At 43.1% G+C, this 27,999-nt stretch overlaps 1 protein-coding gene and 1 non-coding gene across 2 annotated transcripts; one reads left to right on the top strand and one right to left on the bottom strand.

Annotated features, from left to right (window-relative positions):
- Nucleotide 1: 1 nt before the first annotated feature.
- HSP90B1 (heat shock protein 90 beta family member 1) lies at nt 2-18,074 on the bottom strand. Its single transcript, XM_029078994.2, has 18 exons — nt 17,956-18,074; nt 14,793-14,895; nt 12,508-12,649; nt 10,870-10,986; nt 10,168-10,499; nt 8,765-8,876; nt 8,176-8,289; nt 7,635-7,751; nt 6,782-6,919; nt 6,595-6,672; nt 6,445-6,510; nt 5,115-5,384; nt 4,678-4,923; nt 2,523-2,659; nt 1,975-2,053; nt 1,732-1,887; nt 1,322-1,432; nt 2-313 (listed from the first exon to the last, which is right to left on the bottom strand). Exons 1-18 carry the CDS (start codon nt 18,002-18,004, stop codon nt 284-286), a joined length of 2,397 nt encoding a protein of 798 aa, XP_028934827.1. The 5' UTR covers nt 18,005-18,074; the 3' UTR covers nt 2-283.
- On the top strand, nt 582-719 carry LOC114816821. Its single transcript, XR_003764627.1, has one exon. It is a non-coding gene; the product is annotated as a small nucleolar RNA SNORA7 (small nucleolar RNA).
- Nucleotides 18,075-27,999: the final 9,925 nt, after the last annotated feature.

Here is a 27,999-nt window from a genome sequence, read left to right as displayed (position 1 = left end):
GTATTTGGGAACTTTTTTTTATTTTTGTACACATGACAAGATTTTACACCAAGAAGTCAGTTAAATAGTACAAATTTACATTCATGAGGAATGTTAAAAAATTCAACTTAAAAAAACCCCAAAACGCTTCTGCTGTGACCCAGTCCCAACATTTTACAGTGGAAAAAAAAAAAAAAAACAAAAAAAACCCCAAACAAACAAAAAAAAACCCCCAAACAGAACAATCTAATTCACATTCCTTCCCCACCCTGGATACACAGGATTCCAATGGTGAGAATGAAATTTACAATTCATCTTTCCCTTCTGTGGATTTCTGTGAAGAGAAGAAAAGCACATTAAGTCTACAGCGCACTCAGACTTCCCTAGGGATTCTGTACACTGATGACACAAAGATCATATTTAGATGCTTGAAAAATGGTGGTGAAAGGAGGGTTCTCTTACTACTCAACCCCTTAGATGTTATCTCCAAAGTTCAGATTTATTGCTATCACTTTGAAATACTGGTCTTGAGCTTTCTAGTACCACAGGTTAGGCTGAAGTTAGATCTATTATAGTAATTTCCTGACATTTAAGGAGTCTAGCCCCTCTCAGGGTCGCGCCTGGAGAGTTTCCAGTCCTCTAACGGTCTCGGCTATGGGAGGGAGAGTCAAGCAAAGGCTTATCCATTCCATTCCTAGCTTGGCCAGTGGTTAGTGAGTGGAAGGTCATATGCTACAACTCAAAACTCACCCACGCTGGGTAGCAGCGGCATGGGAGAGAGTCGAGGGGGGACTCAGGTTTACTGCGCAGAAGATGGCAATGGTACACCATTTTCGTATTTTTACCAAGAAAACTCTCTGGATACACTACCAGAACCACTGCACATAAAGAGCGGGGCGTTCTGAGAGAGAGGTGTCCGTGGTGTCGCTATGGGTTGGAAACGACTCGACGGCATAAGACAAGACAAGGAATCTAGACAATAGACACCAGTAGCCATAAGAATCTAAGCCACTTGGAGGTTCTAATGTTTCTGCTGACCTGGAGGTCTAAGAGTTAAAAAGGAGTAACAAACTTTATAAGCCTCATTAACACTTGCTAACCGAATTTCAGTAAGTGGTTCAATCTAAGAAACGTGTCATTCGTGTACTGTCCCTGAGACAAATATCTTTCTCCAAGGTTGAAATATGTACTCTGCTCTGGTGGTAAATCAGAAATCCCTAACTAGCCCCACCCCTAGAGAATGTTATATTCTCTGGCTACTTCTAATAAATAAAATTAGACTCCAAATCTTAAACAGCAAATGTAGCTGAGCAGCTTTTAACACTTATTTTCGATGACCTACTTTCTTTGTTTCTTTCTCCTCTTCATCTGCTTCCATATCCATTTCTTCTTCACCTTCTTGCTCTGCTTCTTCTGTTGTATCTTCGGGTTCTTCTTCAGGCTCCTCTTCCACCTGGGGATCAGGTTGTTTCATGTTAAAATGCTTTTTATCCACCTCCCATTCTTACCAAGTTATTTTACCAGAATTTTTCATTTAGGGCAGTGGGGAGGTTTTAAGCGTGCCCAGGAGAGCGGAGCTGACCGTGAATGTATGCTACGGTTCCCACACTGTTCCCACATCTTAGCCTTTAACTTCTCCTTTGATGCAGGCAGAGTGGGAATGTTAAAGGCAGATTCCACATAACAAAAGCTTGAGATACTGGTATTGAATTAACACCCCTTCTCTTCCAATTCTTAAAATCAGAGACAAACCTTTGCATCAGGATCAATGTTTAAACTGAGGCGAAGCATTCTTTCAATTCTATCTCCATATTCTTTCGTGTCTGGTAATAGATATCCTGATCTCAGTGTTGCAGTTTCAAACAAAACCACAGCTAGGTCCGTAACTGTTTTATCTTCTTCATTTTCCTGATTTAGAAAGAGGAAAGCTCCGATTAATAGATGGTTCATTCAAAGACTGCTAAGACAAAAATAGGGGGGTAAAAGTGAGCTTACCTTAACTCGCCTAAGCATATCTTTGATCAGTGGATGTCTGGGGTTAATTTCAAATGTTTTCTTCTGGCTAGCATAATAGCTGTCAAGAAAAGAAACTGGTATATTTGCATCAACCAGGTAACGGGCATTCCACCCCATCTGAGCCTCTTGAGGGTCCTATCCACTCCTTTATTTTACACAAGGCTGCACAAAAAATACTTAAGAATTGTCTTCTTGCCTTGTGTTGTCAGGAGAAAGGAAGGATAAATGATTTGGGAAAAGACAAAGGTAAAGTCACTAATGGTGAATAATCAGGTCATGTGTACATATGCCTGAAACCAATACCCAATCATCAATCCCTTCATTTATGTATAGATTTAAAAAAAAATCAACAAAAGTTTGCAATTAATTGTAGATGCTGATTGTGGTACCTTTTTCCCCAGCTCATTTAAAAATGTTATCAAAACAAGGACCATAACAACTGTGGGGGATATTTTTGGATTTACAAATGTAAAACGAGAGGCAATTAAGGTATTTTTGAATTGCACATTTTGTGCTAAAATGCTTACTTCGTGGAGATGTCCTTTCCAGTTTGGTACGCCTGCGCCTTCATGATTCTTTCCATGTTGCCAGACCAGCCATACTGGCTAGCCACAAGAGCACATGGGGACTCTGTTAAACGCTGAGACACCACAGCCTTTTCGATCTAAAAAGAAAGATGAGTGAGAAAAACAGACCTGTTACCTACTAGGTAATACAAGCCTGATATCTTACTAAATACCGCCAAATGATCACACTTTCCCCTTCAAAGCCCTACTGAAGGCTCATCTCCTCCAAGAGGCCTTCCCAGACTAAGCTCCCCTTTTCCTCAGCTCCCTCTTCCCATCGTCCCAACTCGTTCCTCTTTGGTCTATCCCCTTCCCTGCTCCACAGCACTTGTGTATATACACATATCTATAATTCTATTTACATTAATGCCTGTTTACTTGTTTTGACGTGTATATCTATAATTCTGTTTATTTATATTGATGCCTGTTGACTTGTTTTGATGTCTGTCTCCCCGCTTCTATACTGTAAGCCCATTGTGGGCAGGGTTTGCCTCTACTGCTAAACTGCACTTTCCAAATGCTTAGTACAATGCTCTGCACACAATAAGTGCTCAATAGGTACGACAATGAACCATGATGTCAAAATTGTTTTTACAATTTAAGTGAGATCAACTAATATTATTATGGGCTTAATTTCAGGCACACACCAAATGTTTTTGAAATCAATGAATAGAATTACAGCCTAAGTGCACAGCACTCTACTGGACTCTTAGGAAAGTATAACAGGACTTGCAGACATAATCCCTGTCCTCAGAAATTCCCAATTCATCAAGGGCCGGTGGACAAACACACACCAAAGTTCCAGATAGGAGGAATGTAAAGTACAATTATATACAAGTAATTGTTATGGGGTGGTAAATAATCCATAAAGTTTAATATCTTCACCTCAGTTCAGGACTATTACATTTATGGAATTAAAAGAGCCATCAAGAAAAGAATCTGGAAGGAAAAATTGGGTAGTGAACTTTTGCATGCTGTGTGGACCATGTTTACACTTTTAAAACGTGGGATAAATGAGGCCAATTAGAATCCGGTGCCGGTTTTCTCCTGTAAAGTAGAATAATCTGGAACCCAACTATAAAGTAGTTCTACAGTAATGCAGTTTCTCATTAGGTACTCATGAATTCTTAAAAGAGGTCCTTATCTCACCAGCTTGAACTTGATGAAATCTATTGCACCTGGAAACGGTAAGGATTTGTCTGATGTTGAAGGCTGCTTTGAGACTTCCTACCCAGGATTAGTTTCTATAGAAATAAACTGGAAACATCTGTTTGCTGTTATAATTGCTGCATAATACCAAGAGAACTCTATAGCACCATGGAAAGTTGTAATAAGCCATTTAACTTCTCCCAAGAAAAACAATTTAGTATTGCTTCTGAATTTTGAAAGAATTCCTGCTTCTCCCAAAGTGCTCTACTTCCAGAAAGTAACTTTAATCACTGGCAGGATTGGCTCAGCTCTCTCAGTCGTGTTTTCCTCTTTTAAGAGGCCCTTTATCACCAGCTCTCCTGTACTGATGGCAGGGGGTGGAAGTGGGTATGGAAAGTTTGAGATTTTTTAGACCCGTAGCCATGTTTTTACATTTCAGTCCACTACACAGTATGGAGAAACCCTAAATTCAGAACAAGCGATACAGCTGAGTAGAGCACAGCTGACCTTACTTTGGAAGAGTCAATTATGTTTTCTCCATAAAATTATATTCAGTTCTTCCCAGAATATACTTTCAGATGGAATGTGATGGAAGAATTAGGGAACATTCTTTTGACAAAAGGATCCTGTCTAGACCCAGCAGGAAGGAGCACTGGAAGAACGATGTTTACATGTATCCACCTGCAATTGTATTTTTATGCCCCTACTCAAGATTGCAAGCTTCTTGACTACAGGGATCCTGAGTTCCCCTGAGGTTTTTCTTAATATGGTGCTCTGCAAGACCAAACGCCTGTCGCAGAGAAGAACTTGAGGTATTTGGCATGGTCTGCACCAGCCAGTTTTCAGGCAAGGCACACTGTGGCTGGCTCTTTGTCCCATAAAACCTTCCCTTTTCGTTACAATGTGCTGAACCACAAAATCAGGTAGTATGCCATTCCCGATAAAACAAAAATGTTTAGACAGGTACCTTGTCCTTAAGAGCTTTATCTTTCATCCAGTTGAGTAGTGGTTCATATTCTTTTTCCACAGCTTCCCGGCTCTCTTTTGTTTTCTCACTTTCATCAAATTTCACCCCTTCCTTAGCAACATTTTGGAATCTCTTCCCATCAAACTCTGGCAGAGCTTGGATGCAGTATTCATCGACAGGTTCAGTCAAATAGATCACTTCATAACCCTTCTTCAGCAACCGTTCAACAAATGGGGAAGATTCCGCCTACCACAATATACAAGCATAAATGAGTTCACCCAGGTATTCGCCATGCGTTTTTCCTAAAATAACTTAGGATTTAATGTTATCTTTCTTAATCACAACAGCACAAACTTGAGCACAATTCAACTGGGAAGTCTGCGCTCACCTGCCTACCCGAAACATATACCACAACCATCCATCCCATCCTCACTCACCTCTTTCCGGCTGGATCCCGCCATGAAGTAGATTTTGTCCTGTTTTTCTTTCATTCTTTCCACATACTGATCCAGACTGGTAATGTCACTTTCGTGGTGAGAAGACTGGAACCGAAGAAGTTTGGCAAGACGTGTGCGGTTGGAGTGATCTTCGATCACACCAAGTTTAATATTAGTACCAAATTCTTTCCAGAAAGTGTCATTATATTTCTCATCAGCAATCTTCTTGATCATGTCAAGAGTTTTGCGAACCAGTTTCTTTCTTATCACCTAGAAAATTCAAGGAACAGTAAGGCACCAGAAGAAATCAGTCTCCATAAACTTGGTTAACCCATTAAAAAATAAAGTTTGCAGTTATCTTTGGCATGTCATTAGGGGTTCTAAGGTCTGAGTAGAAGGGAAAAGCAAAAACAGTCATGATTTTATGGAATTTCTGCTCCAATTTACTCCTTCCAAGAGTTCTCTCTCCAAGAGTTACTTGTATCAAAACTGTTCTACCAATTCCTGAAGAAAGTGCTCTCTAAAAATGGAGCTCTAAAAAACAAACAAACAAAAAAAAAACCCAACCCTACAGTAGATTTACCAGTAACTGCAGGCTAGTAAATTTTCCCTTTTTTAAACCATCTAAGATTGATGGCCTGAATACAGGAAATACCCACAAGCACTATCATGAATTTTGAGGTAGTCACAACCACATGCTCCGAGACAGACTAGGAAATCATTTTTAAAGAAATCCTTACCTACTTCCTCTTTGAAGCCTGAAAAAAACCAACCTACAGTTTTCCAGACCCCTATTAACAAGTATGCATACTAAACAACAACTCTAAGCCCGCTGTTGGGCAGGGATTGTCTCTGTTGCTGAACTGTACATTCCAAGTGCTTAGTACAGTGCTCTGCACCATAAGCGCTCAATAAATACGATTGAATGAATGAAAGTGTGGCAATTCAAGCTACCTCAGGCCCCAGTGGCTCAGCCATGAAGTCACTCAATCTCCATCTGGAGGTTGCGGAGGAGCTAAGTGCCCCCAGGGTGGAAGCAAGGGGCTCAGAACTGCACCTACTCCTGGTCAGAGGACACATTTGAGGTACCTAACCATGTTTGATCGTGCCCAGGGAGCATAGAAGTTCACTGGTTCAGAGAAAAAATATGAACTTTCAGATTTTGGATACTGTCCAATGCATGAGCTAAGACTGTCATCTAAGAAGACTGTGTCCAACCTGATTAGCTTGTATCTACCCCAGTGTTTAGTACAGTGCCTGGCACATTGTAAGGACTTAAATACTATAAAAAGTACTTTTAAGAGCAGTATTGTATGAAGGAAATACACACCTTTAGCAATTTATGTTGCTGAAGGGTCTCACGTGAAACATTCAGAGGGAGATCATCAGAATCAACCTAACAATAAAAGATAAAGTTAGTTAATGGAGACTTAATATTACACCATATCACTGAATAAAGACACCTCTTAAGGATACTTACAACGCCCTTGACAAAATTAAGATATTTTGGCATCATATCATGGAAGTCATCTGTGATGAACACTCTGCGCACATACAGCTGTTAAAAGAACAAAAAAGTTAGAAATAGAAAGTAGTTTCCAACATATTGAAAGAAAGCACAGTTTCCACAATATTAAGTGTTATTTACAAAAAAAAATTGCTTTAACCTTGATGAAGTCACTCTTCTTGGAACCATATTCATCAAATAAGCCACGTGGAGCAGTGGTTGGTACAAACAGGATGGATTTGAATGTTACTTCTCCTTCAGCAGTGAAATGGATAAAAGCCATAGGATCATCACTTTCCTGTGGAAGAAGAGCTGGCATTTTATAATGGGGAAGTAGATTAGCCTTTCCTGGAAATATCTGACTGCTCCTCTAGACCTTAAGTACATTTAAGTGTACATGAAAACCAGCCATGTATAAAAAGAAAAGAGAAACATCTCCGGAGGGAGGTGTTCTTCGAAGAAACTGAACAGGCATGGTGAATTGTTAGAGCTGATAATGGATTTTGATATTAAATGAGGGTAGGGTAGTGAATTTCTGATTGACAAATAATCTTATAGAATGTTGATCATAACCTCTCACGAATTCGGATACACCAATGTTACTTTTTAAATTAAGGAACTAGCATTTTTATTTTTGAGGTAACAATTTGCTCTGGCTTTATTACTACAATGAAGCAGCATTGTGGATAGCAAGCTATAAGTGTCAGAATTAGGCTTTCAATTTCCGTTAAAGGAATGGACTTACATTATGCTAAATCCTTTGTATATTTTACATACAAATAATAATAATAAAATAAATAATTTGTAGTTCTTCCTTTGACTGAGACTTAGAAACCCGGCCCTGGACTAGCACAGGCAGTTTTTGGTTTCAATTCACCAGACAAGTGGCAGATGGGACTGGCATTCTCTGAAAAGGAGTGGGGTGACATTTGGCCATACTCCAAGAATAGCTTTTGTACTGGCTCAATTTAGGGTATCTGAGTTGGACTAAGAGTAAAATTATCCAAGTTTACCTTAGAAAAGGATTTGTAGAAAGCTTTGTATTCATCTTCTTCTACTTCTTTAGATGGTCTTTGCCAAATTGGTTTGATGTCATTCATAAGTTCCCAATCCCAGACAGTCTTCTCAACCTGCATATTTAAGAAGTTTTTCCTTTAGAAATGTTCTAACATTTATTCTTAAACGGTCAACATTAATACTTATGCTTCATGGTGACACTTCTAAAACACCAATACTCCTAAATCTAAACCACTAGGTAAGATGAAAAGGTGTAATAGAAAGCTTTGTGGTAAAGGCACCAATTCCAAGGAGTTTCAGAGAACATGTTGCTTAGATTTGGGACTTATAAAATATCTGCCTTTCAGTTTTGGTCCAACTAAGACATTCCTACAGTTATAAATCAAAGCATATAGCCCATTACCATACACAAATAACTAGTTATTAGTCATCTAATAACTCCAAAAATGTAACAAAAATTTTAATGCTATTTCAAATTTATGTGAAAGCCTTAAGGGAGTTTTTTTTTTTTTTTGAGGGAAAAACAATAAGACTTGCTTTTTTAGTTTTGGGTTTTTTCTCCTCATCTTCCTCTTCAACTGCAGCTTCTTCATCAGTCTCCTCTTTTTCTTTTGCTTCTTCCTCATCAACTGGCTCTTCCACAGTCTCAGTCTGTAGAGAGAGAAAAAAAGCCGAGTTAACGGAAACCAATATCAGATCAGTCACCCTCACTACTTAAATGTGAAATCCTCTACTGTAGCCTCAGAGATGCTTAATCCTATTTTCAAAGTCTATTAAAATGTATCTGGAGGAGATATTTCATAGATATAGCACTGAAAAGCAATCAATCCCCCTGCTTCTAGGCAAGGTAATCTCTTTTACATCACAAATTTTCTAAGGAACAGAATTACTTATTTATACCTTCTAATGCGACTGAAACCCACCAAGACATTTAACCCCTTGGTTTTCCCCCACAACTTCCAGTTTTCTGTCCAATTGCCTTATAAGTTTTGCCTCTCTCAGCCTACCCTCCCTTGACTTTGCTTCACAAAGCTCAGTTACCCCTTCCTGCCCACATTCAATTGACTGGGGGCGGGGTGAAGGGGGGAAATAGAGCCTCACTAATATTTATTCATGAAAGGATTACCTTGCTACTCCACACATATATGGGAAAGTTTATGAACTGGGAGTATTTCTTGACAAGGTTTTTGATTGTATCCAGTTCAAGGTAATCAGACGCCTCTTCCTTCAAGACCAAACTGGAGAAGGGACCCAAAAAAAAAGAAAAAAAATTCAGAAAAATACAAGAAATACTAGTATTTCAGTAATTTACTTAGTTATAATTTTCTCCTTTGGATTAACATTTACCCACTTCTAAGATAGCCAGTTGACGGTACCTTGACTCTGCACCATTTTATAAGTGTCAGAGAATTTGCTTCACCACCCAAAATAAATTGTTCAACAATAGCTGACAATGTGTTACAGTTAAGGCATAACACCACCAATAGCTCTTTATACGTCCCACTGCACAGACCAGGCGGGGTGGGAGGGTTTTGAAGATACAGTGTAATACTACTGTAGCTCAGGGGCCTATGTTGAATTCCATTTAATTCTACCTTGAATTTAGAAAAAAGCCAAATGAAGTGCCTTTTAACTAATTCTCAATTTGTCCCATAAGCATCCATCTACAGGTACTATCTCCATTTTATATGAAGAAGTTGAGGCAGAGAGTACTCGTTTTCATCTAGCTCACACAGCAGACCACAGGTGAAACTGGGATTACAACCCAGACTTTTTATATTATGCCATACTGCCTTACTTGTTCCTTAGAACTACAAAAACCCAGGACATTTTACCTACAAAATATGTACGGTTTGTAGTACTAAAGACCTCTACTAATAAAATATTTTATTTTATCTTGGTCACATGAACAGAAACTTCAGGCTACTTTAAGAGAACTCATAACACTCAAACTTGGAAAAATAAAGTGTTATTTCCAGATTCAAAGACTAAAAAATATCAAAAAAAAATCCTAAAAGGATCTTAAACACCAGAAAAAAATTAATGGGGAGAAAAAAATTATATAAACATTATATAAAAAATTTTACACACACACACACTTCCAAATATGGCACTCCCTGCCCCACCACTTAAAATAGGATGAAAAACAGGAAAATGCAACACAACAGACCTAGTCAAATTGCTACTCCTAGGTGAGAAATATACAGAATCCTGATTAGTAATAGTTCAGAGTAGTGGACTTAGGATTTCCACTTGGGACTCATAGCTATTCAGGAAGGCTTTTTACAATGGAAAAATAAAGCTTAATCAAGTGTGAGCTGAAGTCTAAGAATCAAATGTTCAAGATTTAATTCTTCTAGCTTTAGATATTAGATTTAGAGAACTGCCTCTCAACACTTAGCTTAGTTTTTGCCTGTTGCCAGTGATTTTACCTTACCCCCAGCTTCACAACAGTGTAAAAAAAAAAAAAATCAATGTTTGTCAACTGGTATGCCAAAGAGCTTATTACTAAACAGGTGTAATACTCACGTGATTGTAGTACCACGCCCCAAAGTGTCCCCTCTTGGGTCATCAATCACAGAGAATTGATTGGAGTCAGACTCCCAGATATGCTGAGAATCATCATTGTGTTTCGATGTGACAATAACTCTGTCAGCCACAAGGAAGGCCGAATAGAAGCCCACACCAAACTGGCCAATCAGTTCAGAAGTTGACTGGCCTTCATCCTGGGCCTCTGTCATTTTGTTTAAGAACTCGCTTGTACCAGACTTCGCTATGGTGCCCAAGTTTTTAACCAGCTCTTCTCTGGTCATGCCAACACCAGTGTCTGTGACGTGCAGCATGTTCTTTTCTTTGTCACACTAAAATCAAAATAAGGACAATGTCTGATTATGCCCTGGAAAACGCTGGAAGCTTCTGGACAGTCAAAAAAGCAAGTTAAGGAGAATTCATGTTCACTTATTAAGGAGGTATTAGTAACCTAGTCACACTTTGCATGGGATGATTCTGGTGGGATCAAGTAGGAACTTTTTACAAAGTATAAAAAAGTAGTTCAATTTTCCCTTCCACCAGCCATCCTAAAAGAGGGCATCTGTTTGAGAGGGAAGAAAGTGCAGTGTGGATATTTTATTTTTACGCAAAACTTGTTAGAATTTCTGATGTCCTTAATGTGACTGAGGATATTTTACTTCTATGGAGAAATTTAAAAAAAGTTATTCATTTCACGCTTACCTTAATTTTAACTGTTAGTTCTTCATTTCCAGCAAGTGCATTTTCATCAGTTAACGAAATAAGCCGAATCTTATCTAAAGCATCAGATGCATTTGAAATCAGCTCTCGCAGGAAAATCTAAAATGAAAATATTTTTCAGAAGGATAGTACTAAGTACCCATTTAGACTGACGCCCATGTGGGGCAGGGATTGTGTCTAAGCTGGTTAGATGGTACCCATCCCAGTGCTTAGAATAGTGCTTGGCACATAGAAAGTGTTTAACTGCTAAATGCAAAGGAGTTCATCAGGGTAAATCAAGGACCCAGTAACCGTGGGCCTGGAGGCGAGAGGGAACAGTTAGTTACTAATCATATTAAGAGCTCACTGTGTGCAGAGTACTGTAAAGTCTTTGGGAGAGAACAACAACAAAAGATAATAGTATTTGTTAAGCACTTACTATGTAGCAAGTACTGTTCTAAGCACTGGGGGAGATACAAGGTTATCAGGTTGCCCCAGGTGGGGCTCATGGTCTTAATCCCCATTTTACAGACGAGGTAACTCAGGCACATAAAGTTAAGTGACTTGCCCAGGGTCACAGAGAGACAAGTGGCAGAGCCAGGATTAGAACCCACATCTTTCAACTCCTAAGCCCGTGCACGTTCCACTAAGCCACGCTGCTTCTCTACAACAACATAATAGACATTCCCTGCCCACAACGAGTTTACATCTAGAAGGGGAGACAATAATATAAAAAAGATTACAGATGTGTACAAAAGTGCTATGGGGAGAGGAGGGTTGACTCAAATTAGGGGCAGAAGACACGCAATACCAAGTGTAAACACTCAATAAATACAATTGAATGACTGAATGTGAGTCCTCTCCCTGTATTTGACAGCAGGGAGAAGAAAGATTTAAGTCCCATGGGTAGAAGTGGGAAGTGGGGGGTAAGGAGTCGCTCCTCTTGTTTACGGAGGCCCACGGCAGTAGCAGCTTAACTCGGAATCCTCATGTGGGGGATGAGGCAAGGATAGTAAGTGTTGGATCAGTTTAGCAGTCAAACTAAATTACCATTAGTCAGATAATCTGTTCTTGTTTTTAATGTCTTTTCTGGAGAGGGAGCCGTGCCTTTCATTTTATAGAACATTAACTGAGCCCTAGTGAGAGGGTTTTAGGAAGAATTAATCTCCTTCTCAGCCACTGCTCAGAGCAAATAGTAGAAATGTGCTGACTAACCCAATTTTATTATTGCCTAATAGAAGACAGGACAGCAGCAAGTTTTTTAAATAGAATTTAGGACAGCCTCCTGGGCACTTTGGGCACTCAAATATCTAAATCCTGACAGATTACTGGATTTGTAAGGGTAATTTAGATATGTGTGTTTATGTCAGCTCTCTCAAGGTGTCTTTTTTTTAAATTACATCTTTTGGAAAGGACTCTATAAGGGAATTAGAATAATTTTTTTGATGATTCATTTATCTGTGATATACAATGTCAAAAGAAATGCCTGTCATTCAAAATGTGAATACTACAATCCAAGTTTTCCTCAAAATAGGGCTCTTCAAAAACAGTAGCCTCTGTTATTGAACTGGCAGCTGAAGGTGTGTATGTGTATACAAACACACACACACACCGCCCCCCCACCATATACAAGCTGCTTACCTCTTTATTTTTGTATAAAGAATTGATGATGAGCTTCATCATCCTGTTAACTTCAGCTTGGAAAGCGAACTTTTCAGATTTTTCTCTAATCTCTTTTATTTGGGATGCATTTAATCCATCTAATTGAATAGCTTCTTCCTCTCTGTGGGATGAGAAAATTGCACCTTACATTATAATAAAGCAATGGGCTTACTGCTCTCCTTAGCCCCATAAAACAGACTTAGCAACAAAGCAGAGACTATTACGACAACACAGCAGGTGGAATTTGCTGACAAGTTGCTTTACTTGTGGGAGCCATCAGGATGAAACTGAACCCTATGTAGGACAGGGTATTTCTCCCTTACCTTCATCACACATTATCTTCTGGTGTAATTTCTACAAACTTGTTCATTTAAAACTACCAGCGATTTATCTCTTTTTGATCACCCAAAAGCCAAAACAGAGGCAGAAGATTCTCAGCCTGGGTCAGCAGGCCAGAAGGAATTCCATTTTGACTGCAATCTCTGGTGTAGATTTGTGTGAGAAAGTGACTTAGGAGTGTGGGCCGCATCACCTCTGGCCGGAGAATCTGGGAAAATAGGGATTGTGGCCCCCGCAATGTATCAGAGCTAAAATGTTATGCCAGTGCCCACAACTCTACATCTATGAAGGTCAGGCGCATGATGAGATAAGGAGCCACAGCAGCCCTGGGGGATTCTATTCCCTTTGGGAATACACACAGACTCCCAGAGTTCAATTTGAGCTGGGACTCTCATTACGAAGTAGGGCATGCAACCATTTTTACGTATGGGAGGTGTGCTAGTGTCTGACTTGATTTGACAATAGATGGACTGTCCAATAAGATTAACAATTGTGGAATTTAAGAAGTATCAAGAACAGAATACTACAACACACTACCAGTTCAGAGTTCTTGGCCCAAATGGGACTCACAGTTGAAGGAGGAGGGAGAAGAGGTATTTAATCCCCATTTGTTGATAAGAAAATTGATGCAGTGAAGTGACTTGTCCAAGGTTGCAGAACCAGATTGGAGAGCTGGGATTATAACCCAGGTCTTCTGACAATCTTGTGCCCTATCCACTGGGCCATGTTGCTTCTTCAACTTTAATAATTATTAAACAGTGAGTGGGGAAATTTGCCTCAGTTTATGAAGATGGAAAATCTTTGCCCACTAATCACCAAGTGTTCTTCTTAAAATTAAAGGTATCACGCATTTTACAGAAGCAACATGGCCTAGTGGAATGGGCACGGGAATCAGAGGACCTGTGTTCTAATCTCACTGCTACTTGTCTGCTGTGTGACCTTGGGCAAGTCACTGAACATCTCCAGGCCTCAGTTCCTTCATCTGTAGAAGAGATTCAATACCTTTCTTCCCTTCTACTTATGTCAGCTCCACATGAGACCTGATGATCATCTATCAACCAGTCATATTTGAGCACTTACTATGTGCAGAGTACTGTACTAAGCACTTGGGGGAGTACAACAATATAATAGACATTTCCCACCCATAAAGAGCTTACAGTCTAGCAGTCTAGTTCAGAGTTTACTACACTGCTTGGCACATAGTAAGAGCTTAATTCCACAATTATTCTCTTATAGCAATTTACAAGGGTTTCCCCACAATACCAAGTTGAACTCAATGAATTTTCTTTTTTTAAGTTGAAGCCATTTAGTAGTTATAAAAGTCTAGGACTACTCCAGATTTTATTTAAAATCCTTAATTGCTGAGCTTTCACTGTATGCAAAACACTGTATTAAGCGCTTGGGAGAGTTCAGTACAACCGAGTTGGTAGACATGCTCACTGCCCACATCGAGCTTACAGTCTAAAGGGACTGCAATTAAAATAATTTGTAAGACATACATATGTACACAAATTTAAAATGTTTAGTCAGCACATTACACGAGGTTGAAAGTTAGATTCCAAAAGGTTTCTAACAAGCACAATTCTACAAATTCAGACTACTGGAAAGTGATAAAAAGTAGGTCATGATGGGAAAGTGATAAAAGACACCGAGGCTTTTCACATTTGATTAGGCTACAGAAGCCAAGGCATTCTCCATCAGTACTGGATTGGTAAAACAGACTACTGTAACAAGTTCTTGGGAGGCCAAGAGATGAAAAAAGAGGAAAGGACTTCCTCGGAAAATTGGCAAAAGTAACTCATTTTATTTCATGGATTCTCACCAAGATTACCCAATCGCTTTTGAGAAACTAGGCAACATTTGTAAGCAGTCACACAGAAAACCAGTGGGTCCCTGTATAGTTTTAGATGTCAACCGACACAAACCTCTGCACGACTTCGTCGTCCGTCCGAGATCCTTCTCTGCTCTTCCCCAGATCATCTTCGACTGTGCCATCCACTTCAACTTGATCGTCTGCCCGCACAGTCCCTGAAGAGAGAAGATGGCTCTATTTACTTCAACTATGTGAAAAGTCTCTTTGTGAGGGACTTTGTGCTCTCGTCTGTGGAAAGGAGCTGTCGAACCAGGTGAAGGTTGGGAGGCACAACCCAAGGTTGCAAAGTTCACTCCGTCAGTCGGGGGCGGTGCCAGGCCCTTGGAGCCTAACACCGAGCCCACAAGTGAGGCGAACTGAGGCCCACGGACGGCCATCGCCACCTGCCAGTCCTTCTGGGCCTCCCTCAAAAAGTGACAGCCCTTTGGATTCTAATCCCGACTCTGCCATGTGTCTGCTGTGTGACCTTGGGAAAGTCACCGAAGCAGCAGGGCTTTGTGAAAACAGCCCGGGCTTGGGAGACAGAGGTCGTTGGTTCTAATCCCAGACTCCATTTGTCAACTGTGAGACTTTGGACAAGTCACTTAACTCATCTGTAAAATGGGGGTTAAGACTGTGAGCCCCACGTGGGACAACCTGATCACCTTGTATCTACCCCAGCGCTTAGTACAGTGCTTGGCACATAGTAAGCGCTTAACAAATAAGTGTCAAGAGGTGCTGCCATGGGCACCGAGGCTGAGGAAAGCCAGGTCTGAGGAGAGCCACTTCTGAGGGGACCCGACTGGTACCTCAAGGCAGGCCCAGATGGGGCCAACGGCACCACAGCGCCCAGGGGGAAAAAGATGGTATTTGTTAAGTGCTTACCAGGCACTGGTTTAAGTGCTGGGGTAGATACAAGGTAATCAGGTTGTCCCACGTGGGGCTCACAAGTCTCAATCTCCATTTTATAAGTGAGGTAACCGAGGCACAGAAATAATATTTGTTAAGTGCTATATGCCAATCACTGTTCTAAGTGCTGGGGTACAAGGATATCAGATTGTCCACGTGGGGCTCAGGGCCTTAATCCCCATTTTCCAGAGAGGTCTTTGAGGGCCTGTGGTAGCATTTGTAAAGCACTTACTATGTAGGAAGCATTGTTCTAAGCGCTGGGGGGTGAAGAGAGAAGAGATATAAGGTAATCAGGTTGTCCCACGTGGGGCTCACAGTCTTAATCCCAATGAGGTAACTGAGGCCCAGAGAAGTGACGTGACTTAATAATAATGTTGGTATTTGTTAAGCGCTTACTATGTGCCGAGCACTGTTCTAAGCGCTGGGGTAGACATAGGGGAATCAGGTTGTCCCACGTGGGGCTCACAATCTTAATCCCCATTTTACAGATGAGGGAACTGAGGCACAGAGAGGTTAAGTGACTTGCCCACAGTCACACAGCCGACAAGTGGCAGAGCTGGGATTCGAACTCATGAGCCCTGACTCCAAAGCCCGTGCTCTTTCCACTGAGCCACGCTGCTTCTCCAAGGCACAGAAAGGACGCTGCTTGTCCCAAGTCCCACTGTTGACGAGCGGCAGAGGCTGGGATTAGAACCCACGACCTCTGACTCCTCAGCCCGGCCTCTTTCCAAGTGCTAATATAGAAAAGGGAAGCGACTCGGCCCCAGGTCACAGAGGGGACCAGTGGCGGAGGCGGGATTAGAACCCAGGTCCTCTAGAGGAGCAGCGTGGTTTAGTGGCAAGGGCGCAGGCTTGGAAGTTGGAGGTCGTGGGTTCCAATCGCAGCTCCGCCACTTGTCAGCTGTGTGGCTTTGGGCAAATCACTTCACTTCTCTACGGTTCCCTCCTCTGGAAGATGGGGATGAAGACTGTGAGCCCCACTTGGGACAACCTGATGGCTCTGTATCTACCCCAGCGCTTAGAACAGTGCTTGGCACATAGTAAGCGCCGAACAGATACCTTCTGGCTCCCAAGCCCGGGCTCTGGCCGCTGGATCACGCTGCTTCTCGGAGAGAAGGGGCATAACTCGCTCCTCCTCCCCTCAGCACTGTGCATATTTGTACACATTACTCAATTTATTTGGTTAATGTATCTCTATGAATCTATTTATCTTGATGATATTGACCCCAGACTCCTTGTTTTGTTCTGTGGCCCGTCGTGGGGCAGGGATGGTCTCTCTCTGTTGCCCAATCCAAGCGCTTAGTGCAGTGTTCGGCACATAGTAAGCGCTTAACAGATACCATCATTGTGTCTCTGCCGTTTGGACTGTGAGCCCGTCGTTGGGCAGGGCTGGTCTCTATCTGTGGTTGCCCGATTGTCCATTCCAAGCGCTTAGACCAGTGCTCTGCACACAGTAAGCGCTTAACTACCCTCATTATCATTGTGTCTCCCCCTTTTAGACCGTGAGCCCGTCGAGGGGCAGGGCTGGTCTCTACTATGGTTGCCCAAATGTCCATTCTAAGTGCTTAGTACAGTGCTCTGCACAGAGTACGTGCTTAACAAATACCCTATCACTGTGTGCCCCCCGTTTGGATCGTGAGCCCGTCGTTGGGCAGGGCTGGTCTCTATCTGTGGTTGCCCAATTGTCATGCCCAGCGCTTAGTGCAGTGTTCCGCACATAATAAGGGCTCTAGAAAGACGATTAAACGATTCTGCTTCGCTCTGCCGTCTGTCTCCCCCGATGAGACCGGGAGCCCATCACGGGGCAGGGCTGGTCTCTACTATGGTTGCCCAAATGTCTCTTCCAAGCGCTTAGTGCAGTGCTCCGCACATCATCAGGGCTCAATAGAGACGATTTAACGAATGAATGGTCCAAAGTGACAAAGGGACCGGGGGGGGGGGGGGGGGGGGAAAGTTGGGCCCAGGCGAGGCCCTGCTGCTCCCTCGGGGTCTGCGGAGGCCTGAGGTGGGGGGGGGGAGGGGGGCGCGCGCTCTGAGGAGACGGCCCCCCCCTGCACGTGACGAGGGCCCCCGTCGGGAGCGCGCGCCGGCGCCCGGCTACGGGGGCCGCGTCGGGACAATCGCAGCCGTGGCTCGGGGGAGGCCGAGAAGGAAGCGTGCCCCCCCCCCCCTTCTCTCTCTAGGAAAGGCAGCGGGGGTTGTCGCGACCGCAGCCCGGCGGAGGAGCCTCCCAGGGGCCTTGCGCGGTCGGAGCCCCCAGAAGCTTCCAGAAGCAGCCGGGCGAGGACGGGGCTCCCTGGGGGCGTGGGGGGGGGGCAGCCACTCACCGAACGCCAGGAGGACGCAAGAGAGACCCAGCACCCACAGCGCCTTCATTTTCGGGGTACGACGAGGCAGCCTGGTTGCCCCCCCCTTCGCCTGTTCCCCCCCCGCCGCCCCCTCGGAGATAAACGGTCGCAGCGCGCGGTCGGCCCACCCTCCCCCCGAGCCCGGCCGACTGCTTTTCACCCCCGATCCCCGCGGGCGGGGGCAGGGAAAGACGAACCGGCCAATGGGGTCGCCCCACGCACCCGCAGCGACCAATGGGATCCGGGGGCGACGACGACGCGCAACCAATCGGCAGGGTCCAGGTGCGGATCCCGGGGGCCGAAGCGTGGCTCCCTCCCATTGGCTGGTAGTTTTCCCCGTCGGCCAATCGCCTTGCTCCGCGGGCCTCTGGCTCTCGGAGCCGCCCCCGAGCCCAGGAAGCCTCGTCCTTCTTTCGGAATGCAGCCAATGAGCGTCATATCAGCGCGCACTGATTTCCCCCCTCCCCAGAGGTCGAGGCGAATCTCTTCCGGGGCACGGGGGGGGGGGGGTGCAGTTACCCTGTAACTAAGGGAGATAGTATCCATGGCGACGCATTCTTCGTCCGCTCTTCCAGGGCTACTTTCGATGTCGCGTGGTTGAGCATCATCCTTAGCACATCCCAGAAACTCCTTTTCACCTGTGATTGTGAACTGCTATGGAGGTTATCTCTAAAGGGGAGAAGGAATTACAATCCCTCCCCCAAAAGGATCCAATCTGGGGGGGCTTCTTTTCCTTAAAAAAAAAAAAACCCACACCGCACTGCATTCTGGGAGTTGTAGTATTTAGTGGTATATTCATTCATTCATTCAATAGTATTTATTGAGCGCTTACTAGGTGCAGAGCAGTGTACTAAGCGCTTGGAATGGACAAATCGGTAACAGAAACAGTCCCTGCCCTTTGACGGGCTTACAGTCTAGGCTTGGCCTGCTCAGGGCCTGAGGCTTATCTGGTCAGCACGTTGGATTTCCCTCTGGGCATCCAGTACAGTCCTTAGGCCCTCCCATCCTCAGTGAGTTAGTTGGGAGTCTCATTCATTCACTCATCCAGTCGTATTTCTTGAGACTGTAAGCCCGTCAAACGGCAGGGACTGTATCTGTTGCCGACTTGTTCATCCCAAGCGCTTAGTACAGTGCTCTGCACATAGTAAGCGCTCAATAAATACTATTGAATGAAAGCGCGCGGAAAGTGCAGTGGAGCCGTAGAGACGATCCTAGTTGGGGCCTCTCCCAGACGCTTTGGTTCATCAAGCCTCTGTGAATGCTGAGGCCTGGCTCCCCGGAGGGCCGCCGGTGACCCAGATAATAATAATAATAATAATGTTGGTATTTGTTAAGTGCTTACTATGTGCCGAGCACTGTTCTAAGCGCTGGGGTAGACACAGGGGAATCAGGTTGTCCCATGTGGGGCTCAAAGGCTTAATCCCCATTTTACAGATGAGGGAACTGAGGCACAGAGAAGTTAAGTGACTTGCCCACAGTCACACAGCTGACAAGTGGCAGAGCTGAGATAGACTTTGATGTGTTGTACTTTGTCATCTTTTGGGACTTATTCTTTCTGGCTAGACATCGTGACCAGACTCATCCAAAGAGGCCTTGGTTTCTCAGCTGGTTTCTCAGCTCATTCATTCATTCAATCGTATTTGTTGAACGCCTACTGTGTGCAGAACACTGTATTAAGCACTTGGGAGAGTACAATACAACAATAAACAGACACATTCCCTGCCCATAATGTTCATGAAGGCCATGAAGTGGGAACTTAGGCCACAGAGACCCAATTCGCTCAGACAACAGACTGTGTCATTCAGTCGTATTTATTGAATGCTTACTGTGTGCAGAGCTCTGCACTAAGCTCTTGGAAGAGTGCCATACAACAATAAACAGACATATTCCCTGCCCTCAGTGAGCTTACAGTTTGGGGTGGGGGACAGACATTAATATTCATTACCCTATTTATTTTGTTAATGAGATGTACATCACCTTGATTCTATTTATTGCTATTGTTTTTGTCTGTCTGTCTCCCCCGCTTAGACTGTAAGCCCATCAGTGGGCAGGGACTGTCTCTATCTGTTGCCGATCTGTACATTCCAAGCGCTTAGTACAGTGCTCTGCACATAGTAAGCGCTCAATAAATACTATTGAATGAATAAATAAATACATTACAGATATGTACGCACATGTTATGAGGCTGGGTGGGGGGAACAAAGGGAGCAAGTCAGGGCGAAGCAGAAAGGAGTGGGAGAAGAGGAAAGGGGGACTTAGGGAAGGCCTCTTGGAGGAGATAGATGTGCCTTCGATAAGGCTTTGATGGAGGGGAGAGTAACTGTCCGTCAGATTTGAGGAGGGAGGGCATTCCAGGCCAGAGGCAGGACGTGGGCGAGGGGTCGGCGGTGAGATAAATGAGATGGAGGCACAGTGAGATGGTTAGCGCCAGAGAAGCCAAGTGTGTGGGCTGGGTTGTAGTAGGAGAGTAGCGAGGTGAGGTAGGAGGGGGCAAGGTGTCCTGCCCTGTGTGTTTGAATCATGCTCTGTGAAGATCGCCTCCTATTTAGAGGCTGGGTATCTGTAACGTCCTGCCAAATTAGTTTAGAGACAAGTGTGGCCTTGCTCTTCTCCATTTTAGGGAAACATGAAGCTCTGCCTTGCAAGCCCCCCACCCCCACCCAGGTGCAAAGCTCTTCTAGTCATTCAAAATGAGAGTTAAGTTTCGATACGACGTGGAGCTTTTTCTAGCCGGCTGAAGAATGTGAATCAGACTTTAAAGATGTACACAAAATTAAGGAGCTTTATAATAATCAAATAAACAGCATTTAAAATAAAAAAATTAGGAAATTGCCTTTTAATCCCACCAAAATTCTAAACGCTTTTACAGGGCCTAAAAAAAGTGCTATTACTTTGCTGAAAACAGGTGTTTTTCCAGTATAAAGGCAGTTGCCATTTGGGGAAAAAACAAACAAACCTCCCAAAAAACTACTTTTGTGAGATGCTTCTTGAGGAAAGTTTATACCTTTCCAACCTTCCGGAAGCGTTGGCTTTATTTTCTCAATATGTTTCTGTAGACTCAAATATCACCTCTGACTAGGTCAAATTTTACATTTATTGTCAAGCAGTTATTACCTGAACTGGAGGTTTTTCAGTAACATTCTGTTGTAACCTTTTGAAACTTCCCTCATTCACGTTGCCACAGCTGGACGGCCATGTTTCCATGGTATGTATTTACATAATGTGGTTTCCTTGGTCTGCATCTGTTCACAGTACTTTTATTAGAAAGCAAACCTCCCTCATGATACACTAACATCATTTTTCAATGATTGTAATATATCTTAACGCTCTTCGCTTTTCTCAAATACATGTGAAATTTTAATACTGAAGATGTAACTTCAGGAATGGGAGTGATTCTTCACTTACTGTTATCCTTGACCAAAAAGAAACTGCAGAAGCTACCTTGAGTTGGCTAGTTTCACTTATGATGAATTACGATTTTTGAACAGCAGATTATTGTCAGCCCCAAATAAGTAGGGTGATGCTAGTTCCCGTTGCTTTTAATTTAAAAGCAAAAATCAAATTTTTCTAAACCTTGTAAACTATTTAACCCATCTCTAGACTGTAAGCTCATTGTGGGCAGGGAATGGGTGGCCTCATGGCAAGAGCCCGGGCTTGGGAGTCAGAGGATGTGGGTTCTAATCTCAGCTCTGTCACTTTTCTGCCGTGTGATCTTGGGCAAGTCACTTAACTTCTAGGTGCCTCAGTTACCTCATCTGTCCAATGAGGATTAAAAACTGTGAGTCCCATGTGGGACAACCTGATTACCTTGTATCTAACCCAACGCTTAGAACAGTGCTTGGCACATAGTAAGTGCTTAACAAATACCATCATCATCATTATTACTCTCCCAAGTGTTTAGTACAGTGTCAATAAATATGATTGATTGATTGATTTCTCTAATAGCTTCAATAGTTCTGTTGGTAGTTTAATGATATACAACCACTGGATGACCATTCGCAAGCGGGTCTATTAAGCTTCTTAGAAAATTGATATTTTTAGGTAGTAAGAACTGAGAAAATTTCACCAGAGAAGGAAAGAACCAATACGTGGCTAAAACTATAGCCAATTTGTGGTTGGTTTTTTTTAAATTTTTTTTTTAAGTTTCAGAGAAATTTAAACATTGGGAAGCAGCATGACCTAGTGGAAATGGCACAAGTCTGGGAGTACGAGGACCTGGATTCTAGTCCCGGCTCTGTCACTTTGCTTGCTTTGTGACCATGGGCAAGTCATTTGACTTCTCTGTGCCTCAGTTTCCTAAACTGTAAAAGGGGATTCAGTGGCTGTTCCTCCTCCTTCTTAATACTGTAAGCCTCATTTGGGATATGGCCTGTGTCCAACTTAATACCTAATATCTCCCCCAGTGCTTAGAACAGTTCTGGACACATAATAAGCATTCCATAAGGTAGGGACACACTTCTGATCTTTTCAATCTCCATTTTTGGTCTTAATGGCAACCACTGAAGTCTGTTATTTTGGGGTCCAAGAGTGTTTTGCAGACACATGCAGTTTCCGCCCATCGGCCTTAAAGCGCTCAGTCAGATCACCCCATCCTACCTCTCCTCACTAATCTCCTACTACCAGCCCGCACACTCTACTCCTCTAACGCCATCTTACTCATTGTGTCCCGATCTCTCTATCTCCCCATTGATCCCTTTCCCACGTCCTGCCCCTAGCCTGGGAGACTCCCATTTCCTATACTTCAACACGGACTCTCCATCTTCAAAGGATTGTTAAGGTCACATCTCCTCCAAGAAAACTTCCCTGATTAAACCCTTTTCTCACCTGCTCACCCTCTTTTCCTCGGCTCACTCTCCCTTCTGTGTCATGCATGCAGCTGTATCTACGACCTTTGGACAATTGTTATTTGCCCCACCCACAACCCCACAGTACTGATGTACATATCTTTAAATTATACATTGTAAATTATTTATTTATATTAATTTCCGCCTCCCCCTCTAGACTGTAAGCTCATTATAGGCAGGAAATACGTTGGCTAATTTTGTTGTACTCTACCAAGTGCTTAGAACAGTGCTCTGCACATAGTAAGTGCTCAATAAATACCATCGATTGATAGATATATCGTTTGGATTCCAATATCACAGTCTCAAGTAAGAGTTTTCATAGGGAAGCAGCGTGGCTCAGTGGAAAGAGCCTTGGCTTCGGAGTCAGAGGTCATGGGTTTACTCCCGGCTCTGCCACTTGTCAGCTGTGTGACTGTGGGCAAGTCACTTAACTTCTCTGTGTCTCAGTTACCTCATCTGTAAAATGGGGATGAACACTGTGAGCCCCACGTAGAACAACCTGATTCCCCTGTGTCTACCCCAGCGCTTAGAACAGTGCTCTGCACATAGTAAACGCTTAACAAATACCAACATTATTATGTGATTCTTTTATTATTCGTAGTTGTTAATGCTTAATGCATAATAATAATCACCGTGGTGATTATTATGCACTTCTGTCCCAGGAACAGCATGAAGATCAATTAAAACACAGCCCCTGCTCATAAAAATCTCCCAAACTGAATGGGGATGGACAACACAAATAACAGTGAGACTATAATCTGAGACACAATGAAAACAAGTGAAAATTCAGCCGTAAAAACCGAAAATTGTAAAAATTTGTGTCTGTTAACTTCTAGTACTCCAAGGCCAAATAGATATCAGAAGTGAACTACTGCACTATTCCTAGCATTCTAACAGCCGAGAAGGTAGGCTTCTGCCCGCTCTCAGCTCCTACGGGGGAAACTTTGGAAAGATTTGCTTCGCTCCCTCCTCTTGCTGCAGAAATAGAAAAGGCCTTTCACCAAAGCCCAAACCAGCAGGCGAGGTGCTACCAGTGACAACCTGTCAGCACAACAAGGAGCAGTCTGTGAGGGGGGCACAGTCCTCAGCAGTTTGGGTCCCCATTGGCCACACACTAATCTAGGCCAATTTCACTGTCGGTGGAGTCTTAGCTGAGAACGAAGGACAAGAACCCTACCTATATACATTCCCTCTACATTGGTTCTTCAATCTTTTTTGAGATAAGCCAATAGTGAGAGGCAAAAAGGACTTGTGTACCTCACTTGAAGGAGCAAGCCTTGTCAGTTCTGACTACCACTTTTCAGGCATGAGATTCCCCAATGGATAATAATAATAATATTAATAATAATGACTGTGGTATTTGTGAAACACTTACTAGGAGCCAAGCACTGTGCTAAATATTGGGGTCTTGTCTTATGCTGTCGAGTCGTCTCCACCTCATAGCGACACCATGGGCTCATTTCTCCCAGAACGCCCCAACTCCATCTGCAATTGTTCTGGTAGTGTAACCACGGGGTTTTCTTAGCAAAAGTTCAGAAGTGGTTTATCATTACCTTCTTACGTGCAGTAAACTTGAGTCTCCTCCCTCTACTCTCTCCCACGCTCCTGCTACCCAGCACAAGTGAGTTTCGACTCATAGCAGATGGCCTTCCACTGGCTAGCCACTGCCCAAGCTAGGAATGGATTGGGTAGGCCTCTGCTTGACTCTTCCTCCGGTAGCTGAGACTGGTACAGTCCTGGAAACTCTCCAGGTGGCATCCTGAGGGGAAATATTGAGGTAGATGCAGAATAATCAGATCAGAATACAGTCACTGTGTCACATAGGTTTCATGGTCTGAGAGGGAGGGAGAAGGGGTATTTAATTGTCACTTTACAGATGAGGATACTGAAACAGAGTGAAGTTAAATGACTTACGCAGTAAGCACTCAATAAATACAACTGATTGATTGATTAATTTGCCTAGGGTCACACAGCAGACAAATGGAGTTGCCAGAAGGAGTTGGGATCTTAAGTATCCTTTAAATCAATGAATCCTATTTATTAAGGGCTTACTGTGTGCATCCCTCTTGATTCTCCTGCCCTAAACTGATTTCTTCTAGCACTACTTTTTCTCCCTTATCTCACTGAGAGAGAGCTTAAGGAGGACTCTCCAGGGTTTTGTTTGCTTTGTAATTATAAAACAATACTCTGTACTGTAAGCCATTGTATTAGATATTTAGGTCAGAGGAGCCCACTTTTGAAGACAAAAAGCTTTGCTTTAACCTGACTCTTGGAAAACAATACCCAATAGTTCCTTTTAAATTTAGTGGGACCATGTAGGGGCGAAAAAACCCAGCAGAAATACTGAGAAATAACTGGCTAACACAGGGGGCGAAGGGGCGAAGACTGTGAGAGCTACCATGGTGACCGCCTGCCAGTCATGGTGCCAGGGCCCGGCATGAAACCTCTGACGTGGTCATTCTGATCGTAAATGGGTCTCGTGGATAATAAACCTTCACATGTTCTTTGCAATGTCCTGCCTGCTTGCCTTTTAATCACGCCGTGCCCTGAAACTCAACTGGCAGGGACAAGAGAGGGAAAGCGGTGCTCTGATACTACCAATTCTATATTTAATTTCTTCACACAGGTTAATCTCTTAGCACCCTGAGCTGTATTGGAGGATGCTGATAAGCACTTAAGGTCTGCCAAACTCTGTATTACATGGTGGGGTAGGTAAGAGAGAATCAGGTCAGCTATACTCCATGCCCCATGTGGGGTTTACTAAGGGCAAGGGCAAGGGAGAACAGATATTGAATTCCCATTTTATAAAGAAAGTGAGGCACAGAGAAGTTCAATGACCTATCCAGGGTCACACACCAGGCCAGTGACAGAGTTAGAACCCAGGTCCTGACCCCCGGGCCCATACCCTTCCAACTAGATCACATAGCTTCTCTAAGCCCCAGCATTTCTTCAGCCAACTCTAGGACTTTGAAATGATTTACACCCTCTTTGGCACTCGTGCATATATGACTGCTCGATTTATTGATTTTGACCACTCTAGTTTTAAAAGTTCTTTTATGTTTGTCTCCCATTAATAATAATAATAATAATAATAATAATAATAATAATGATGGCATTTGTTAAGCGCTTACTATGTGCAAAGCACTGTTCTAAGCGCTGGGGAGGATAAAGGTGAGTGTAAGCTCCTTCTGAATAGCTGCTGCTAGCATTTCAGTCCGGGCCTAAGACTCATCTGTAATTCCTGACAGAAATCCTTATCACCTTTCAGCCAGTTGTACGCTACTTTAAAGACATTATTTCTTAGATTTAAAAAATTGATGTTGGTGTTAAAACCAGCAATTCAGGTTTGATCCATAAGAGGGCAAAATACCCTAAGAAATGATTTTTTAGAAAGCCGTTTGCCTTTAAAAACATTTCTTAATCAGTGGTATTTATTGAGCGTTTAAGATGTGCAAAGCACTGGACTAAGCTTTTGGGAAAGTTAGTTAGTCCACAACAGAATTAGTGGACACGTTTCTTGCCCATAACGACCTTACAGCCTGAAAAGCCAAATAATTGTACTCTAACCGTCCACCTTTAGCTATCACCATCAAAATAAATGAGGTTTAATGCAAATTTGTGATATTTGATATTTCATTTTACTTTTGTCTTGAAAAAGATTTGATAGTCTGTATGATTATAAAAAAGGTGGTGGTGCTCTAGAAGTTACATACTGAACTACAAAGCATGTAATTCCTTCTAACAGAATTAAAATGTGTTCAAATATTCATTTGCTTTTTTCCATCTATGCTTTAAAATAGATGGCTGTAGATTTTTAGAGAAGCAGCGTGGCTCAGTGGAAAGAGCATGGGCTTGGGAGTCAGAGGTCATGGGTTCGAATCCCAGCTCTGCCACTTGTCAGCTGTGTGACTGTGGGCAAGTCACTTCACTTCTCGGTGCCTCAGTTCCCTCCTCTGTAAAATGGGGATTAACTGTGAGCCCCACGTGGGACAACCTGATTACCTTGTATCTAACCCAGTGCTTAGAACAGTGCTCAGCACATAGTAAGCACTTAACAAATACCAACATTATTATTATTTTGATTCTAAAATTCCAATTTTAGAATTGGAATGAAGAATTTCTACCTCGATCAGTGTCTACTAATATGACTGGATCCTGGATTTTTGAGGTAAATAAGCAAAACCGATGAAGCTCTCTGGAATCTGATTCACTGGGAGAGAAGGGGGGCCCTGAGAGCTGTGCAAGTTAGCATTAGGTATCCTGCAATATCTTTACTTCCCTAGAAGATTATTCCCAACATTCCCGCCAATGACTCAGCCCCCCAACCCTTATGTATATATCCATAGTCCATTATTTATATTAATGTCCATCTCCCCCTCTAGACTGTAAACTCACTGTGGGCAAGGAACGTGCCTACCACCTCTGTTATGTTGTACTCTCCCAAGCACTTGGTCCAGTTTTCTGCACACAGTAAACACTCAATAAATATCATTCATCAATTGATTGAAACTGGTGGACTCATATGGGGATCTTCTTTTCCAGAAAAGGCTCCAAGAAGGTGGTGAGATCAAGGAACTAAATAGAACAAAACAGACAGGGGCATTTCCCAGCCCTGCAAACAGCAAAAATATGGTATGCAAAGATATGTGAAAGGTATGCAAAAGTGTGGTAAATGTTAATCTCAGTATGTACTTTAGCACTGAAGGGTTTCTTGTCTGTGGAGCAGTTTTATGAGCTACAACCACACCCAGCTAACATCTCGATACCTTTGAGGAAATGCTGTTCTAATCCCTGCTTTGCCGCTTGTCTGCAGTGTGACCTTGGACAACTATGCCTCAGTTTTTCTCCTCTGTAAAGTGGGAATTAAGACTGTGAGCCCCGTGTGGGACAGGGACTGTGTCCAACCCAATTTGCTTGTATCCACCCCAGCGCTTAGTATAGTGCTTGGCACACAGTAAGGGCTTAGGAAATACCAGAATTATTATTATTATTATTACGGTGTGCATGCCCTGTGATGTTGCTTCCACCTGGTGGCTGAGCTGCAGCATAAAGCCGGTTGCTTTTGAGTCTCTCCGATTTTCACACCATCCCTCCACTATGCCCTGTGCCTACCTGGTCTCCCAGTTCCGGGAATCCAAAATCCCCCCCTCTCCCATGATGTACATTAAGACGAATTTCT

The sequence above is a fragment of the Ornithorhynchus anatinus genome, chromosome 14, assembly GCF_004115215.2.
Source record: "Ornithorhynchus anatinus isolate Pmale09 chromosome 14, mOrnAna1.pri.v4, whole genome shotgun sequence".
NCBI classification, from domain to species: Eukaryota; Metazoa; Chordata; class Mammalia; order Monotremata; family Ornithorhynchidae; genus Ornithorhynchus; species Ornithorhynchus anatinus.
The sequence above is the reverse complement of the archived record's forward strand: the minus strand, read 5'-3'. Positions and strand labels throughout refer to the sequence as shown.